The 19,443-nt window shown below is 31.7% G+C and overlaps 1 protein-coding gene across 1 annotated transcript; it reads left to right on the forward strand.

Annotated features, from left to right (window-relative positions):
- Nucleotides 1–371: 371 nt before the first annotated feature.
- Nucleotides 372–12,679, forward strand: LOC143194034 (bone morphogenetic protein 10). The gene is made up of 4 exons (XM_076400588.1): nt 372–598; nt 8,155–8,304; nt 8,365–8,891; nt 12,386–12,679. The coding sequence occupies exons 1-4, from the start codon at nt 511–513 to the stop codon at nt 12,617–12,619; spliced, it is 999 nt and encodes a 332-aa protein (XP_076256703.1). The 5' UTR covers nt 372–510; the 3' UTR covers nt 12,620–12,679.
- The last annotated feature ends 6,764 nt before the right edge of the window (nt 12,680–19,443 follow it).

Below are 19,443 nucleotides of genomic sequence, written 5' to 3' on the forward strand. Positions count from 1 at the left end.
ACTTCAAATGAATCGATTCTAGTTTTTAATCACACATTTGGTGTCTTGAACGGTAGCATGTAAATCTATTTTTGTGTATATATCAGAAACAAACTTTTAACACGCATTAATCAAACATAATTCCGCTAAAAATAGTACCAGTTATTGCATCACGGAATTACTTTTTCGAAGTAAGTTTGATAAAAGGTGTGATAAAGCTGAAAATGGGTTTCAAGTGCTTTGAAACGAAGAGAGAGATCAGGTCCAGCACCCGACGCCCGGCGTCGTTAGTATTTCGTCAATATGTATTGGAGTGTTGTTATCCTAGCGCCAATTCTGTTCGTTTTATGGATTTACATAGCCTTTGTTATCAAGAATAATTTAAATAATAATACATCCATTGAAGTTAATATTATCGATGGAGAAAAGGTGTTGAATCGGTTTGATGCTGTCGTCAATTACAGTAACTTAAACGAGAACAGCGCAAAAACAACAGCGAGAAAACGTATCAAATATCACGTGCCCAAGTTTATGTTAGAGTTGTACGAGAGGAACAAAAGCTCTGGTAATAAGGATGATAAACCAGATTTAGTACGAAGTTTAATTCCTACTCAAGCAGGTAAGTAATATATGAGATAATTCAAAGTTTTTAATCCAATAATACACTTTATTTACCTGGAAATCCCAATTAGCTATATAACAATATAGTTCTTATAGATTATTATGTGAGATATTTAAAGTATAATTATATTTATATTCAGTATTATACAGAGTAATGGAACTGATTTAAATAGTAGGAAAATAGATTCTATGAAATAAAGAAAGTATAAAAATACATTAATAACATTGAAATTACGGCCGATAGCTAGATAGACTTATAATAAAAATAATATTGTTTTTCAAAGTATTTTGCATGATTATCAATAATACACTTTTGCATGCATTTGCACCAATCTTCGTAATACTTTTTTTAGTTTCGATAGAAATACTTCCAAAATATGGTTTTTGAATGCATTAACAACTTATTCACGCGCTGAAAACGCTAGCCATGCAATTTATTCTTGATATGATGGTTTACTAAAAAAGTTGTTTGGTGCCAAATCAGGGCTTTAAGGAGGATGGCCTATCACTTCGACCAGTCAAATAGGTGATTTGTTTGAACCGATGTGTAAAAAATTGCATTTTTTCGTATTTTACGAAAAACGACTGGTAAACAAATGGCTGTATTCACTGTTCCTCACTATGTCTAACTGCTCTTTTGCCACATATCCTATTTTATAAATCACTTTTGTCTTGGTTTCCCTTGAAAGATCTATACAGTGGATTGTTGTTTTGTTTGCGGCTCATACGCATAGATTCATGCTTCGCTACTTGCGTAAATATTATACACAGCTTTTGAAATACCACCATTGTATTTCTTGAACATTCCTTTATACTTAGATCGCACTCACACTAATACGAGCACTTTGTTGAGCTTTTGTCATAATTTTTATGTGGGACCCAATGTAAAAAATATTTTTTCAACTAATAAATATTCATGCAGTATTATTACTGCATGATATTAGTATTAATGCACATTATACTAATATTCAAGGATGATTCAACCTCACATGAGGTAAATCACATGATGACCTTGCAATATCATTTTGCCTATAGCAGCAATGTTTTAGGCGCAACAACTTTAGACGACTTTCAAGCTTTCTTTCTTGAGCGAACTGCAATTAAATTTGTTATACTAGCGTTTTACAAATACCAGAGATGTAACTGGACTGTAAAAGTCATTGTAAGTTGATATGCTCTCCTGTCACGATGTTCATGATTTATCTCCATTTTCTCGTTCAAGACAAAAAGTTCACGTCACTGTAAACAACACAAGTTGTGCTCAAATGACCAAACGTTTTCAAAAAAATTATGGTTATAAAGGTCAAACTTTCAACTGAAAGAGTTACATGTAGCCTAACAACACTTAATATTGCCAAGCTTCCGAATAGAAATAGCAACTTTCATATTTATTACTAGGTAGGTTAATCACTACTATTAAATTAAGCTTAAGTTGTTTTAGACGCTGTTATAATCCAGCAATAATTGTTGAATTATTACTATTATTGGTCATTTTTTTAATACATTGAAAGTAATAATTGGTATAATGATTTGGGAAATAATTAATTTTTGTTTTTTCATGCTTAGCAATGCTAATTTAATCATATAAATTCCAAACATTAATTAATTATATTTGTGCCGTTTTAATACATGACCCTTTCCTACTTTTCTGGTAAAACCTTAATTCCGTTTTTTAAAACTTTTGAGATATCTAGCCGAGAAACTGAACCATGCCAAAATGATCTCCCCTAAAAGTAATTTTCACAAGTTATCTGGACCCATCTTTACACTATTAACATCAGATACATATATTATACACCAAAACTTTGCAGCTAATATATCTTAATTTTTGGTGAGTTACGAAAGATGTGTGTGTTCTAGTGTTATTATGATGAAAGACAACGCCTTTCCTATCGTTCAATGTCCTGCTTTAATTAAATTAGTCGTTAATTGGTGAAAGTCAATTCGACTAATGATTTAGCTAAGTTCAAGTAGCGCCTAACAAACAATTCCTTTCCAATTCAACCAAACACTTAGGCATCACTGTCCTTGGCATCAATTTCCTCGACCTCGACCTTGAACGTAATTGTCCTACTGAAACTTGATTGCGTAGCGATATCACGATATATAATATCTTAGTTTACCAGGATATTTTGTATTGTATGGATATTGTTTTGTATATAATTGTATCGACTTTAAATCGAATGGCCGAAGGAGGTTTGTCTTAATATCCAAATTTCCCAAATGAAAACGAACAATCTAATTCCGATAGTGACATTCAGTTAAGCTCTCACCATAATTACTACAAAGCTTTCTATGAGTATTACTCGATTTCGGAGATATCAATTAGGAAGGACTAAAATTATATTTTGTGTGTATGCAGTTTTTGTGGAAATTAACAGAATAATCATTAAAAATATACAAATGTATTATAGTAACAAATTATCTAACATTTTTTTTATGATAAACTTATCTATATATAAAGTAATGAAATCTAATCAATTCATCATAGTCAATTTTGTGATGTACCACACTACAACACTGAAAATACTCTCAGCGGTGGCCTGATCAGGTATTGGTACGTAAAATAACATATTTTCTATAATTAATCAACAATTTTCTATAATTAAAAATGGAACATTTAATATTCCAATTTGTTGCAATTGAATATCAAAAAATAATATATTGCAATATTGCCATAACGATTGAAACGGATATGTTGAGATATTCTCTTCAAGATTTGCTTTGAAATAATATTGTTTGAAGTTTGATTCATTAATAACATTATTTAATTTTTAAATATCGAACTAACTTTACCACATCATTATTAAATATTCTTACAGTCAAACATGGATGAGACTACATGCCTGGAGCGATCATTTCAGTTGTTCAATCTCCTCTTTCGGCTGCTGTCGATATCCATAGTTACAATTTTACGCTTCTTCAATCATATTTTTGATCTGTTTCATTAATTAAATACTAATTGAATGAAAATTGAATGAAATGAAAATTGAAACTTTTGCATTTTTCTTCAGAATTTCTACTAAAGAGGATTATTTATACCATATCGTTTTAGACAAAATCTTAGCCGAAAACGTAGAAGATTGGAAGAACAATAATAGGGAATACAAAGTCACCTTCCTTTTCTGCTGTTGAAGTAATTGCTGACATATGAAAAACTTCTCTCCTATTTTCCCAAAGCTTTTAATCAATGGAAAATAACTTATTGAATAATCTCTAATAAATTGACAATACTAGCTGATGTTCTCAACAATCTTCGTCGAGCAACTCCTAAAATTCTGCGTCTTTATTGCTCCTGAACGTTATTTGTCCTCCTTATTCTGGAACCTGATACGTTCTTTCACTAATACACTAGTGATTATATGTCTTTATTGTCATTCTACGCGCTTTAGCTGCAGATTCTTTGCAATATAATTTTGGTTTTAAACAACACTTCACGCGTTTCAATAGCGCTTATTGGGCTCAAAACCAGTAGTGTTTAGTTACTTAGATATATGTGACGCTGTATCGAATTAGAGAATATAATAACGAGGACTTGTAGTTATTCGTAAGTCAACGAAATGTGGCATATGAGTGGCTAAATGAGCGCAGGCCCACTAAAATAAAATAAGGTTTGAATTTAGTTTGGTTATGTTTGACGTGTTTCTTATTTATATGCCCGTATTTCCTTAAGAAATAAATTTTACCAAAAGATGTTTCTTCTTGGAAAAAATATCATAGAGTACAATTATCAATATTTTAAGACAATTAATGGAATTAAAAATTGAAAAACTTATCTCAAAAGTAAATCAACTTCTATCAATAATGTTACTCAAATGTATTAATAAAATTCAAACACTAAACTTAAAATAATATAAATAAAAGCTCTGTGAGTGAGCTCCGAAAATGAGGTATTGGAAACATCATATTGTCAAACATGATATATTTTAACATGGAACTAGCAGCATCGATATATACATTTATGTATATTCCTTTGCATTTGGTTTTTCTACACACAACTAATGTACTCTAAATGTATCTTGTATGCCTGGATTCTGCTCTTATAACTAATACTTTAGTCTCTATATAATTTACACACTTTAAGCATGTATAATATTATCTGAAATAGTGTCTAGAAATTCTGTACCATTCAACTCATTCCTTACATATTCTTATCAAATATATAGGCATACACTTAATGTTTTTAATAGCGACATGAACACACCACTAGGAACGATGACACTAATATTGATATTTACAAATTTAACAAATTTTACCAAAAAGTGTTACACAACTACTTACTATTACATATTTTTTACTATAATGTAAGCTTTGAAAATACCCTGTCCTGGTAATTTTATTGATGTAACATCTATAATACATTATAACATGTTTTAATTTTAGTAATATATATATATATATATATATATATATATATATATATTACCAATTTAATTGCCAATTACTAAAACTGGGGTGTCGGCTTGGTTGGCTAAGTTGTAAAGGCTACAGGACATTCTTCCTGCTGTTGCGATAATCGCGGGTTCGAATCCTGCTGAGGCATGGCCGCAAATGTATGTTTGTAATTGTTTAACATTTGTGATTGTCTTTAGGTAAGAGTGCATAATCCGACATGGGAAATTATCCCAATCAAGCCGGTAAACAGGCTGTGTAAGACCGGATGTCTTCTGAGATGATCTCCAATTGGGTCACTCGCCAGTCGTTAGGCTTAAAGCTGAAGGCCGTGGTGGAAGCTTACGTTAACCAGTAGGTCTAGTCCAGATAAATCCTAGTTAGTGAAAAGGAGACTAAAATATTTTAAAAAACTAATGTTTTCGTCATGTCCTTTCCAAAAAATATTTCAGCAATTACAAAGATATTTAAAAGTATTTCGATGACTAAACCATTTTAAAGCTTGTACAAATTTCCACAGCAAAAGCAAAAATCCTAAGGCTATTTTTAATAATATTTAGAGCTATTAATCACGATAATAGTTATTGTCGCCATTTCAAATACTATTAATATTATAAATAATATAATAAATAAATGATACAGTATTAAAAAGAATTACCATAATAATAAATAATAATACATATTTTAACCTTTACTTATTTCTATAATAACAAATTGGGCTATGTAATATTCCTTTTCCGCCCCATATTTTATTAAAAAAATAAACGACCAAACAGCATCATAAGTAACATCTGCAACAAAATGAAATTTACCACCATTGAGAGGGAAATTTGTATGGTAAACTTCACAGCTGGTGTTCAACAAACAGAACATTGAAAAAATTATAATATATAAGTGATTCTTAAATTTTTAAAAACACAGTGGCTTAAAATGAATCTAAAAAAATAACATACATAAGTTATTCACTCAGGACGTATAAACAAAAATAATAAATTACAATAGTTTTAGTGACCCTACTTCGATATTTTCTTATATATAATTGATATTTGTGACGTCGAAACATTACAATGTTGCTGCATCAACTCTGAGTTTTAGTTCAGTTTGGCTTTGACATACAAGAAAATTCTAATCTAAATCAAATAATTGAACAAAAATGTTATCAAATATAATTTATTTTAACATTATAATACATCTAATACATATATTATCGAAGGACTTAAAACTACAATTAAGAATACAGGTATAATAGTTTGTAGGTTAGATTTGTTTTGTTTATAATGAACTCTTTTCCACACCACCCATGAGATAGAGTTTCTAGGCGCGTTTTTTTATGTAATGGTATCTTCCTGAAGGCCTAATCCACCTGATTAGCAATTGTATATCTGAGAAACGTAATTTACTTTCATTCAAGAGAATATTACCCTTTTTATGTTTAGTTCTTGATTCCTTCCATTGTTTGTTTACCTGTCAAGTCATCTTGGTATCACTGTATATTTTATTTCTTCTGCTACTATCTGTGTACACCATTCTTAATAAATTCACTGAATTCTGTCTAATGCATTTACTATATCTACAAAACAGTTTTTTCCACTCGCATCACTCTGCCTCAAGAATTTCCAGTATTGCACAGTATTATCACAGATCCTGAAAATTTCCTTCAGTCACTTTTATTTTCCCTCTCACTGTCCAATTCAATCACAAAACTGTTAATTTCTAATTTGTCTAAAACTCCTCTGTATGTCTAATCGGGTTCATCCGAACCGAAGGTGTTATGGTTGACAATGCTTCTTTCCACATATCCAAACAGTTTTTGATGGAATCCTTTTGGACCAGCAATATATCTGCAATTAATTATTAATAAATATAATGACCAACAAAACCCAATCGAATGCTATTGTAACTTTTACCTTTTTCCATCAATTTTTATTGTCTTTACACTTTTTTTATTACGGTCTTGCCAAGAGTGCCACACTGAACCATTTTGAAATATCCAAGTTTCATCAAGATACACAAATTCAAATAATTTATCTTCCTTGATCTTATTTTATACCTTTTTATACCTAAAAATTTAATTATTTGTAAGGTAATGTCTGGAAGTTCCATCAAACCTCTCTGATGGTTATCATTACACCATTTAAACCCTATGACCTATAAGAGTGTATGAAAGGATGTCTTAAATCCTTCAAAGAGATTAATGTCCCCAATTGTTTTATGTATACTTTCTAGACAGACAATTTTTTCTAAAATAATTGTATTAAATTGTGTTTATATCGATTAAATAGTTGTGTACTTTACGCATTTGGTCTCAAATAGAGCCATTATCCAGGTGGACAAGATTCGTCACGTATTTTGTTTGTAGACGGGTTTTCTTGGGTGAATTTAACGTATAACTCTTCATTTTCTAAGCGATGTTATTCACGGTACCGACACTAATATTTAGCACGACAACAATCCGCTAAAAAACATTTTCAATAAAATTTTAGGGACTTATATTATATAATATCATCAATAATTACCTCTCTAACGGAATTTATGGTCCTCCATTGTCTCGTTCGTTTTCGAAATAACCTATTAAAGCAGCAATCAATTTGTAACCCTGAATATCTCTTGTTTTCGGCATTTTCAAACAAAGTAATATGATATATTACGGAGCGACTTAAAATTTATCAAAATAATCAAAGGGCTAAAATAATGTTTGCAGGTTTATAGCCAGTAGTAATTATAGCTAATATTTTGAATAATTTAGCGTACATCTGATAACCGGACGGTGACCAGCTGTCAGACGTATGTAAAATTCTTGAAAGCAATAGTGATAAGAGGTTTTAACTCTTACCTATAAATTATTATGGCTGTATAATTAACTGTAGTTTTTGATATATTATGATGTTAAAATAAATTATAATTAATAAAATTTTTGTTCAATTATTTTATTTAGATTAGAATTTTTTTGTATGTTAAAGCCAAGCTGAACTAAATCTCAAAGTTGATGCGGCAACATTGTAATGGTTCAATGTCACAAATATCCATTACGCATTACTAAAAAAACTTTGAATAGACTATATCGTATAGTACAATAAAGCCATATGATATTTAAACATTTTCTAGAATAATTTGTATTATTTATTATATTTAATTATTTTTATTTTTATATTTAATTTTCAGAAAAATTGCAAGAAAATGACATCTTAGAGAAACTCTCAGAGAACCATCTTCTTATATTTAATTTACCAGCATCCAATAAGGAAGAAAGGTTTGTAGCGGCTGAGCTGAAGATTTTAACCGAAGTAGAAATAAATTCGTTAAATGAGACAGGTTGGTAATTAAAAATGCAACTAATGATTTATATGCATTTATCTTACTTTGTTCATATAGGTGTAAAAAGAACATTAAAAATATCGATTTTAGATGAGGATAATAAAATATTGTCAGATTTAAGTGAACTGGAAGTACATCATTTCAATAAAACATGGATTTCGTTTAATCTAACTAAAGAAGTAGAAGAGATACTTTTAACAAATTCTAATAAGAAGTTTTTAAAAGTGATCATCTCGATTTCTTCGGTTTATCATCAATCGAAAAATAATCTGAAACTCTCGCTGCTACCTATGGTAGAAAATTTGGATCACGACTATCCAGTGTTATTATTAACTTACGCAATTAAAGAAGAAAATGCGAAAATTATTAATAAAGAATATGACATAAAGCTTGGAAAAACGAGAAAGAAGAGGAACATCGAAGATGATTATGAAGAAGAAACTAATCGAATATGGCCAGATGAAGTGTTAAAAAGGAACATACATAAAAAATATAAAAGAAACAATTGCAAGAGAAGACCTTTGTATATAAATTTTTCAGAAATCGAATATGATCTCTGGATAGTTCAGCCAGCTGGTTATGATGTAAGCTCAATAATATTTTGTTTTGACAAATGCTATATTATTAATAAAGTTTTTAACTTAAAATTTTACAATTTCTTAGCAAACTTACTTGTGTACATTTCTCTCTTGTGTTCTTGTGCTCACTGTCTTGTGTTTATTTTTTTAAATAAAACTTTCTATATATACTACAAACATAATTGGATGCCTTCTAAATATTATCGATAATTTTCATTACATTCCATCTAACTTAACGTAAACGTTATTTATTTTATTTATTTATTTGTTTATTTAACCCGTCAGCCTCTTGTGCTATTTAGGGTGGATTACAATGTGTTATGAGACATTAAGTACTATAGGAACATTAGCAGCATATATAAGTTACATAATAAAATATTTAAAATAGTACGTTTCATAATGGATGTTACAAATGCTGAAGCAAGTTTGCGGCCTTCAGGTAGCTAATCAGCAAGTTCAGCTGCTCAGGTTGGGTCAATTGCTCAAATGTTCTCGGTATTTTTAGTTGTCGCCTCAGATCACCATGTTTCTGACAATCTAGAAGAATGTGCCTGATGCTAAGCTGATTCTGGCATAAATCACACAGGGGTGGACTCCGTACCTTCAACACATATTCATGGGTTAGTTTACAGTGCCCTATTCGTTGTCGTGCAAGAATACTTAACATATATCTGCGGATGTTATTATAATTGATGGATTGTTAAAATATTTTCTTAAATTCCCATAATTTGTTATTTTTTGTGAGAAGGTCCCAATCCAGTTGGGTTAACTGCCTATAGATGACTTTCATGTAAGTTTTGGTATCTGTTTTGCTATATAGCTTACTTAATTTGGTTGACTCGCCTTCCTTGCTTGCGAGGAGGTCGGCTCTTTCATTACCAGGTATTTCCCTATGAGAGGGGACTTAGAGGTATGTGATTCTTACTTCCCTATATTGTAACTTTGTGTGTAGCTCTCTAATGTATGCGATTAGTATCGATCCGTTAATCAATGATTCCCCTAAGGCAGATAGGGCCATATAGATGCCAGCAGTTCCGCGGAGAAAACGCTAGTTAGTGATGGAAGCCAAAAGTGTCTCTCAAGTAGGCTAGAAATAAGCGGCACCCACAAAGTATTCTCGTTTTGAACCATCTGTGTAGATGATAAGATGATTTGGATAGTTCTCCTCAATTATCTGTCGAAAGAGTCTTTTTATTGTAGAGGGACTAGTTGTTACCTTATGCAGAGCCTTCATAGAGAAGTCTGTATGCATTTTTGAAAACTGCCATTGTGGTATAATGGTGATTCTGCTGTTCGCACTGAGATCGTAATTATCATTTCCTCCAGAAGATTGGATATCCTCCAGAAGACTGATGACGGGCTTATGTGCCTTTTCTTTATATTGATCCAGTCCGTTTTTCGTGGGAAAAATGTGGTGAACTGGCTCATTTCAACTTGTTCAACTTGTTGACACTATCGGACTAACCCACGATTTTTGATGATCTTGATATTATTGCACTAGATGCATCATCTCCGATCACAGTACGCCATAGAAAACTCATTACCTTTACCTGGCAGCCCATTAAATTGCGATGTTGAAACAACGTTCAAAATAGAATCTTCAATCAAATCGCGTGGTTACCATTTTCAGGCATTTCGGATTTCTCCCATCGCAAATAACAGTTTATTCAACAACTGTAAAGTTGTCTCAAACTTCTGTGAGAGTTTGAGCTGGATTTTCGTCCAATACATCTTAAGCGATTAATATTTAATAAAGCAATTTATTGTCTTCAAATATTTTGATCCTCCAAGCTGTTTTTTTATTAACATCAAAATCGCAACTTTTATATTTTGAAACCAAAAGCGACAATTTGGATATGACGAAACAGCAACACTATGGGTTTTTAAAAATGGGCTTCGGTAGCAGATCCTTTCAAATCGAGTAACAAATATAATGTATATCGAAAATGATATTATTAATATTTCTTGATTAGAGTCTATATACACTAAATGGACACAGAATAAAATACAATACCACTATATGGAAAATTATAATGGTATGTAAAGAATGCCAGCACCATCGTACTTTATATATAACCGGTTATTTGAAAAGTCCCCAAACCTATCATAGTAAAACACATTTGACAAAATACATTTTTTTGTATTCAATATAATTCCCTTCAAGGGTGATACACTGATTATAGCAATCCGCTAACTTTTCGATACCATTTTTGTAGTACGATTTGTCCTTTGCTTCAAAATAGACCTCAGTTTCGTCGTTCACCTCTTCATTCGACGAAAATTTCTCCCAGCGAGCATTCCTTTGAGATCGGAGAACAGGAAATAGTCGCTGGGGGTCAGATCTAGAGAATACGGTAGATGAGGAAGCAATTCGAAGCCCAATTCATGGATTTTTGACACGGTTCATTGTCTTGGTGAAACAGCACTTTCTTTTTCCTCGAATGCGGCCGTTTTTCGGCGATTTCGTCCTTCAAACAATCCAGTAACGCCATGTAATAGCCGCTGTTGATGCTGCTTCCTTTTTCAAGGTAGTCAATGAAAATTATTCCGTGCGCATCCCAAAATACTGATGCCAACACCTTGTCAGCCGACTATTGCGTTTCCCACGCTTTGAAGCGGGTTCATCCTGTGCAGTTTACTCGGATGACTGTCGATTGGACTTCAGAGTGAAATGATGGAGCCATGTTTCATCCATTGTCACATATCGACGCAAAAACTCGGATTTATTACGTTTGATCATCTTCAAACACTGCTCCGAATCATCAACTCGTCGTTGATTTTTGTCAAAAATGAGCTCGCGCGGCACCCACTTTGCACAGGGCTTGCATACCAATCCTTTATGGTTGATTTTCCTGGGGCAGTGTTCGTAAACTCCGCATCAAGCCAAGTGTTTGCTTCATCTGTATTTTTGCCTTTCAAAAAGCAATATTTTATCAACACGCGAAGTTCCTTTTTATCACTTTTTTTCACAATAACAAAAGTCACTCAAAATGCTATAATACACAAATTAATGATCCGACAGCTGTCAAATTTATTCACGTGCCTTTTGAAGGTTAGGGCTAACTAAAATACATATGGATTTAATTGTACTAGCGCCACCTATGTATCAGGCCAGGGATTTGTTAATTGACCTGTTATATGGAAGTTAAATTATGTTGAGTTATTAAGTTAAGTTATGTTGTTATTTAAAATAACATATTATTTCAGTCATTTTTATTCCTAGTTGTTAGAAGAAAATGGAATTTGAGTTAATTAATAATCATGTTGTTTACTACAATGTTTTTTACAAAAACAATTTATACATCTTTAGAGATCTTACTAACAATACAATAATTCACTATAGAGGAATTATGATGAGTATGATGCTTTTTCTTGTATCAATTTCTTGTTCGTACTTTTTAATCTCTATACGTAACAATTAATATTGCACATCAAACTAAGAATAATATATGATAAATAAACCATAACTGTATTAATTACAATATCATAATTTGTTTTAGGCGTATCAGTGCCAAGGAAGATGTTTTTATCCTGTGGCGGAACATTTAAGCCCTACAAAACATGCTATCATGCAAGCTTTAGTCCACAGCGTTAATCCGTTGAAAGCGTCCAGATCATGTTGCGTACCGACACTATTAGATTCAATTTCCATACTTTATATTGACGATAAAGGTGTTTTAACTTACCGCTATGCTTATAAAGATATGGTTGTTCTTGAATGTGGTTGTAGATAAATATTACTGTAATAATAATAAATTTTAATTTATCTAAATGTATTATTATTTAGTTTATTACTATGTGCATTTTTATTTTCAATAAAACTTGCTTCTTCCAATAAAACAATTTATTTATAGTCGTTAAAATGATAATATCATCTTCATATATTCGTATTCTCTAAATTAAAAGAATCGGGTATTCTAATGTAGAGGCTTGTATTTTAGATCATTTTTTCAATTGAAATAAAACAAACAATATTTTTACTGTATATCTTACAGTAGATATATTTTAATGTTTAAAGAATACCTGAAAAAAAAGTGAATATTTTTAAATTTAAAAACGTTACAGATCGATGAAGTGAAATCTTAAAAAGTGGCGCGCCTTAATTGGCTTGATTACAACCTTGCTAGAAATTTTCGTAGCATTCACTTCTATTTGCCATTTCTACACATGTGTATTTCATATGCAAAAAATAGACTACTTGCGAGTGATAATGTGATGCTACAGTAATTCCATATACGAACACTGCTAAATACTTGGACATGACACTATAATTTGCTATTATGAAAGCAAATCTTGATGCCAGTATCGATCTCGATGTGCTATTATGAGGTTGCACAAAGAAATCTAATACTAACATAATCCAAATCAAGCAAAGCAAATTTTTTTACAGCATTATTAACGCCCCATGGTACATGACAACATCATACATACAACCACTGCAGCCAGCCAGATGGGCCAGGTGCTGACCGAGAAAGTGAAAGAGATCAAATGTCAAAATATTAGCTTATCTGAAAAAACCTACTATAGCAAAAATAATCTATATCAGTTTAGTTATTTAGGTGAAAAACAGATCCAGTTTGCTATTAAAATTAGCATTAAGTTATAAACAAAAATATGTTAGTTAAAAAAAATATTGAAATCAAAATAGACCGAAAATTGAAGGTATTAAATAATCCTGCTTATATTAATAGATGTAGCTTTTAAATATTTATACATAATGGGATATTTTGAAGAATATAAATTACCACCTAAGACCCTATTTATTACCTAAAAAGGTCAAAAGGGGCCCATCAATAACATTATACCTAAATATCACATGGTTTATACTCTCTCACACAAATTTTAATTTTTAAGGAATGAGGGAAAAGTTTTAATTAATATACTAATATTAGCTGAATCTCTCGAGAATATATAAAATTTCCAGATGAAGTTTTGTGATAATTATACGTTTAATTGTAAACAGAAGTTTACATATCAGATAAAAAGCTTCTGAAACTATTGTATTCTGAACATTAAGGTTACAATTTTGTAAATAATCCTAGTTGCAATAGTAACAAAATTTTGGGCATTATACATTTCAAACATATTATTAAATTTATATACTAATATGTCTAAATAATTTTCCCTTAATTAATTAAGCACGTCATATCCAAATATGCTTCAGATAGAGATTATCTATCAATGAAGTATAATAACAACATTTATCACCAGAGGGCAAACATTTCATATATCTAATATCAAATATAACCGGCAAATGAAGTAAAATCCTAAAAATCTATTTCACTGCTACCGATTATTACTAATAGTATAAGAGCTAGCAACGTTTTTGAGGGAGAATTTCAGGTAAGCTGATCTTTTTCGTCTATTTCACTGTCTCGGTCAGCACCCGGCCTTCTCACAATCTGGCTGGTGGCAGGGTTTGCGCATCGTACCTGTAGAGGTAAAATACTCAATTTCTAAATTAATTAAGGATGGATATTTTTTTTTAATGACTTTTAATAGACTTAAAAGGCAGAAAGAAATAGGCATGAAAGAAACTAAAGAAAGTGGGGGACCAATTGTTTTACCGATTGCTCACATTTATACATATACTTACATATTATATGACATACATATTACATTACATATTATATGATATTATATGAAAATATCATCCTGTTTACATTTGCTGATGAAATTGTTATTGGAGACAAAAGCGAATAAGCATTGAAAATAACTGGATCCAGATATGGAGGATGTAAGTTAACTAAAGCAAAAAAATGAATATATAATGAATATATAATCGACTTCACGCATCAGTAAAAAATAATACCGAATGAATATCGCATGTAGCAACAAGACAAAGTATTTTGACATAAAACCCGATGCAAACTAATTGGAATGTGTTGGAAAGAGCACATTAAAAAGAAAAAAGAACTGAATTTGAAATATAACAAAACTTGTTGAGAATAAATATAAGTTTTGTTCTAGTAACCTGTAAAATTTCTGTGGATGTTTCGCTAAAGGCAATAAAAATAAAATACAAATTGTTTAGAGAAGTCCTAAAAGGCACCGTAGATAGAGATACTATAAGAATGATTGCTTCTATTAATATCTTTATATAGACTGTTACTCAGGAAATCAAATGAATAGCAAAGATGTATGGGGATTCCACTATCATCTTAATGCTGAATTTGTTCCTGTTCCTGAAAAGTATTTAATTGAAAAAACAGCAGCGTCACTCAATATATGAACATTACAACTGTATGGAACAAGTAAGTACCAGTCTCCTAGATATTTATCTAGTTTCTAAGTTATTGTAAAAAAATAGGTTAGTAGGCAACGAAAAGCAACAATATATTAATAAACAAATATATCAAATACCTACGACCAGTTCCCAAAACAGCATGAAACATAAATTATACAAAGCGACACCGTTAGTTTATTCGCCATAAATTAAGAATTCTTCAGCCCATCATCATATAACCAGTTGCAGCTGATTTAACCAGTTTTCACCACGCAACATGTAAGGATTTCATTGAAGTTATTATACATGAATTAAGAGTTCAATAATACACGATTGTTGGATGGGCTAAAAGAACAAGAAAATAAAATCTCAAATATACTGTTAATGATTGTAATTGTTAAATACCAGTAGGTTATATTTAGTTTACTCTGCATGAGTTATGTATGCATAATCTTTCAAAATAATAGAGTTTATGATGGTTACTACTAAACAGTATATTTGACACTGTATTTTGTACGATTTCCAAGTTGGAAAAAGCTTCAAAGCAGGAAAACCATTTAGGTTTTCTTCTGTCTTGCGATATTGAAACAATACCTAATTAGCAAACAACAGCCTGTTTAGCTAGAGCATCAACATGCTTGTTATCCGATATTCACAAGTGGGAAGGAATCCATGGTAAGGAGATTTAGAAGCTTAAGAATAAACGATTGAGAGACAAGAAGGTAACACTTAATTAATCTAAATGAGTCAGTTAGGATTAACCGATACTCGCTGTCAGTAACACTTATATATAGTAATGCCATAAAAATAGCAAATCTTATATAAATAGTAGACTCATAATCTCTATATAAATACTATTACTTTAAGTAACAGAGCCAAGGTCATTAGAAGATTTTCAGCCATGAAGTAAATATAAGTTTGTATATATAAGAAGTGTCCAGACTTCTAAATGTGGATAATGTCATTAGACATCTTAAACGGAAGAAAACCTTCTGATTTTGCGAATGTTTGAACAATGAATTGAATGTTGTTTATTAGTTGTAGTTGTTTGTTAGTAAGTTAGGTAAAATTAAAATTAATTGTTAATTGTATTACTAGTTTTATTAAATAAGTACTAGTAATAATAAATAATGGAATAGAATTTAACTGTGAGAAAAGAACAATATTTCTTCTTAACGAATATATGTTATGTAATACGACCCAGACTATCCGGCTATCTGTGTTGATAATTACATGACTGGTGAACGAGTGGAATAGATTGGTCCGTCACAGTGTCGCTATGTATCGCCGTTCAACCTGTCGCCCCTTGAATAAATCATACTTTTCTTGAATAAATCAGTTTTTTAAATAATGTTTGTTTAAAACCCTTTCATAAAATATAACTTATATGCAATGATTATGTTTATTGACAATTAAAAATTATCCATGGTGGGAAATCTGGAGGAAGAAATAGACAATTTGGATACATCTAAAGAATTTACTGGCTACTCCAGTATGAAGTATTGAATCAGACATTCAAACAAAATATATTTATACTTAGTACAGTAGTACAGCGACGATGAGAAATTAAATATTAAGATCATACTGGCTTTCAGAATAATTTGAAAACCTGTTAACTGAAAAAATAACGGCAGGAATAATTCTATAAAATAATGCCAAGGTATCCGATGGATACTTCCGAAGGCGTTCAGTGCTTTAATCTTGGATCTTCAATACTGAATAAGAAACTGCCATCTACCGCCGAAATAATAACCCGTATCTGTCAAACTGTAGAAGTTTTTGCGTCTCAAAGATGATGCGTGTGGAACAGGGGAAACATTACAGTCAAAACTGCAATACAGCTCTTTCTAAAGCTTATCTTGCCAATCCTGTTCTATAGCTCCGAAACTTGGACACTGTTACAGTCTGACATATTCAAATACGATTCATAAGGAAAAATATTCATATTTAAAATGCGCTAATTAGTCTATACTAATAGTCAATTCTATAATTGAAGAGCAAATTCGGAGACGTAGACAATGGTTTCGATATGTCCATCTAATGAAAAGTGAACAAGTTTATCGTAAACTTCTATGGCAAAATCGAGCTCTTGGATGAAAAATACTGCAAACAACTTCAAAAAATACATGGATCAAGATAATAGAAAGCGATCCAAACAATAGTAAATTAACACTGTCCGATGCTACGAACTACTGAAGCCAACCACCAATTGTGGCGAGATTTAGAGAGAAATATTTGACGTCCTGCGACACCAACAGTATATTGATTGTAGACACTCCCCCGGCGATGAAGACGATGATAATTCTGAGATAAACAGAGTCAAGAAATTTTAGAAGATAAACTATAAAACTAATAACTTGTTTAATGTATAAAAGTAAATATCAAATAATGTATTTTAATAGGATATTTAAAATATCCACAAAGCAGGTGCGTCAATGTCAAACTGTCAATGCCAACAAAATGTAATTTATATTCACGAACAATTTTTTTAATTTATAGTTTTTGTTTGCAATAATAATGTCATCGTCCAATCAGCCTACCACGTCAGAGAACTCACCTTCAAAACATCCCAAAGTTCGTTCTCCGGGAAAAATAACTCGAAATCCTTTTTTCAACTTTTTGAGGGACTTTAGAGCAGCCAATCGAGGTCTATCGATATCGGAAATATCGCAAAAAGGCGCTGAGGCCTGGAGAAATATGAAGAGAGAAGATAAAATTGCTTATTATAAAATGGCGAAGGAAGCGCCATCACCCATAAAGAGCATTCGATTGAAAAGGCACAAATCCAAGAGACGACGAAGGTATAATAGAAAAATATATCGTAAAAGTGACAATATCCCTCGTAACAATGATCAAAAACAAAACTCTGCTGAAAAACTAAACCCAGGAAATAATGAAAATGTAACTCAATAAACTAGCAAATAAAATATTTATTTTTCAATAATGACATTTTTCATTACTGTATAATAAATTTTCTGTAAGCAATGAGAAATGGTTTTACAAGTTAATATATCTAATAATTTATATTAAGGCATCATCTTAAAAATTAAGATAGAGGTTAAGGTTAAGAGCATAGTTTTGCTCATATAATTTTTAATAATTAAATTAAATATATTAGGTGCTTGCGTTTTGCAAATGCTTATTATACAAGATGTTAATTCGGTCCGTACTCCTCTACGGATCTAATGTCTACTTCAAGTTTGTTATACCCAACCTGGTGAAATGGCTTCAAGTTTTCGAAAATAAACTCCCCAGGAGAATCTTATACGCACCATGGTTTCTCAGAAATAATCAAATTCATAGGGAATTCTGTTCTTTTGTCGGGTCCTCGTTCTCAATAACGGCTATCCGGTTAGCGGGTGCCATATACCCAAATTTAATGCAGTAGCAGTAGCTACCTACAGGGGTCAACTATGAGGTAGTTTCGGCTTAGTGTATTGGTAGGCCCAGAGGCAGTCCCACATAACCTGGTCCAACTTGTCACTCCAGAGCAAGTCTCCGCGATCAGGTATGCATCGTGCATTGCACCGTCTGGTTTTAGGTGAGAAAAAAATAAAAATTTTTGAGAAATATTGATACAAAATATATTATCCCAAGTTAGATTTTTCTTGTTTTTCCCAACATTCTGGAAACACATCTATACCATATCAAAAAAATGACGACCTGTTTTAGCAATCGATCGAATCATCGATTCATTTTCACACATATTTAGCATATCAAAACATGCTATATTATTCTGAATAAGTCGTAATCAGAAGGCGCATTGTCTGGTGAGTATGTAGGGTACAGAAAACATATTGGAGCTGCAAGTGTGTCTTTCACAATCCTTGCAGCATGTAGCCGAGTATTGTTATACAACAGGATGACTTTGCGTCTGTTCGTCTCTATTGCTGACCCTTTTTGCAACAATATCTCGTTAAATTTGTCCATTTGATAGCGGGAGATATATGCATCAACAGATTCATTCGAGTTTAGCAGCATACAATACAGTGAACTTACTAATCCCACCATATGCACAGCAAGACTTTATGTGTAGATGGCTCGCAATTCCTTGTCAAAACATCATCACTATTGAAACACATTCAGGGCGCGAACCCATTTACTGATCCTCCGACAGTAATAAAGTACCAGACCTACCGGAATTTTACATTTCGAAAGGCATCTCATCATATCAAATACAAATCGAGAGCTTGCGCGACCTATCATCTGATCACACGCCAGTACAACAATTCTGAAAATAACAAAAAAGCCTAATCTTACTAACAAATTTACTAACTGGGGCACGTTTGGACTTATAATGTAGGAACAAATCAGTTTAAAAGTAAGACTCAA

This window comes from Rhynchophorus ferrugineus, unplaced genomic scaffold (assembly GCF_030347505.1).
Source record: "Rhynchophorus ferrugineus isolate W39M unplaced genomic scaffold, kcgeb_rfMv2 rfM1, whole genome shotgun sequence".
NCBI lineage: Eukaryota > Metazoa > Arthropoda > Insecta > Coleoptera > Curculionidae > Rhynchophorus > Rhynchophorus ferrugineus.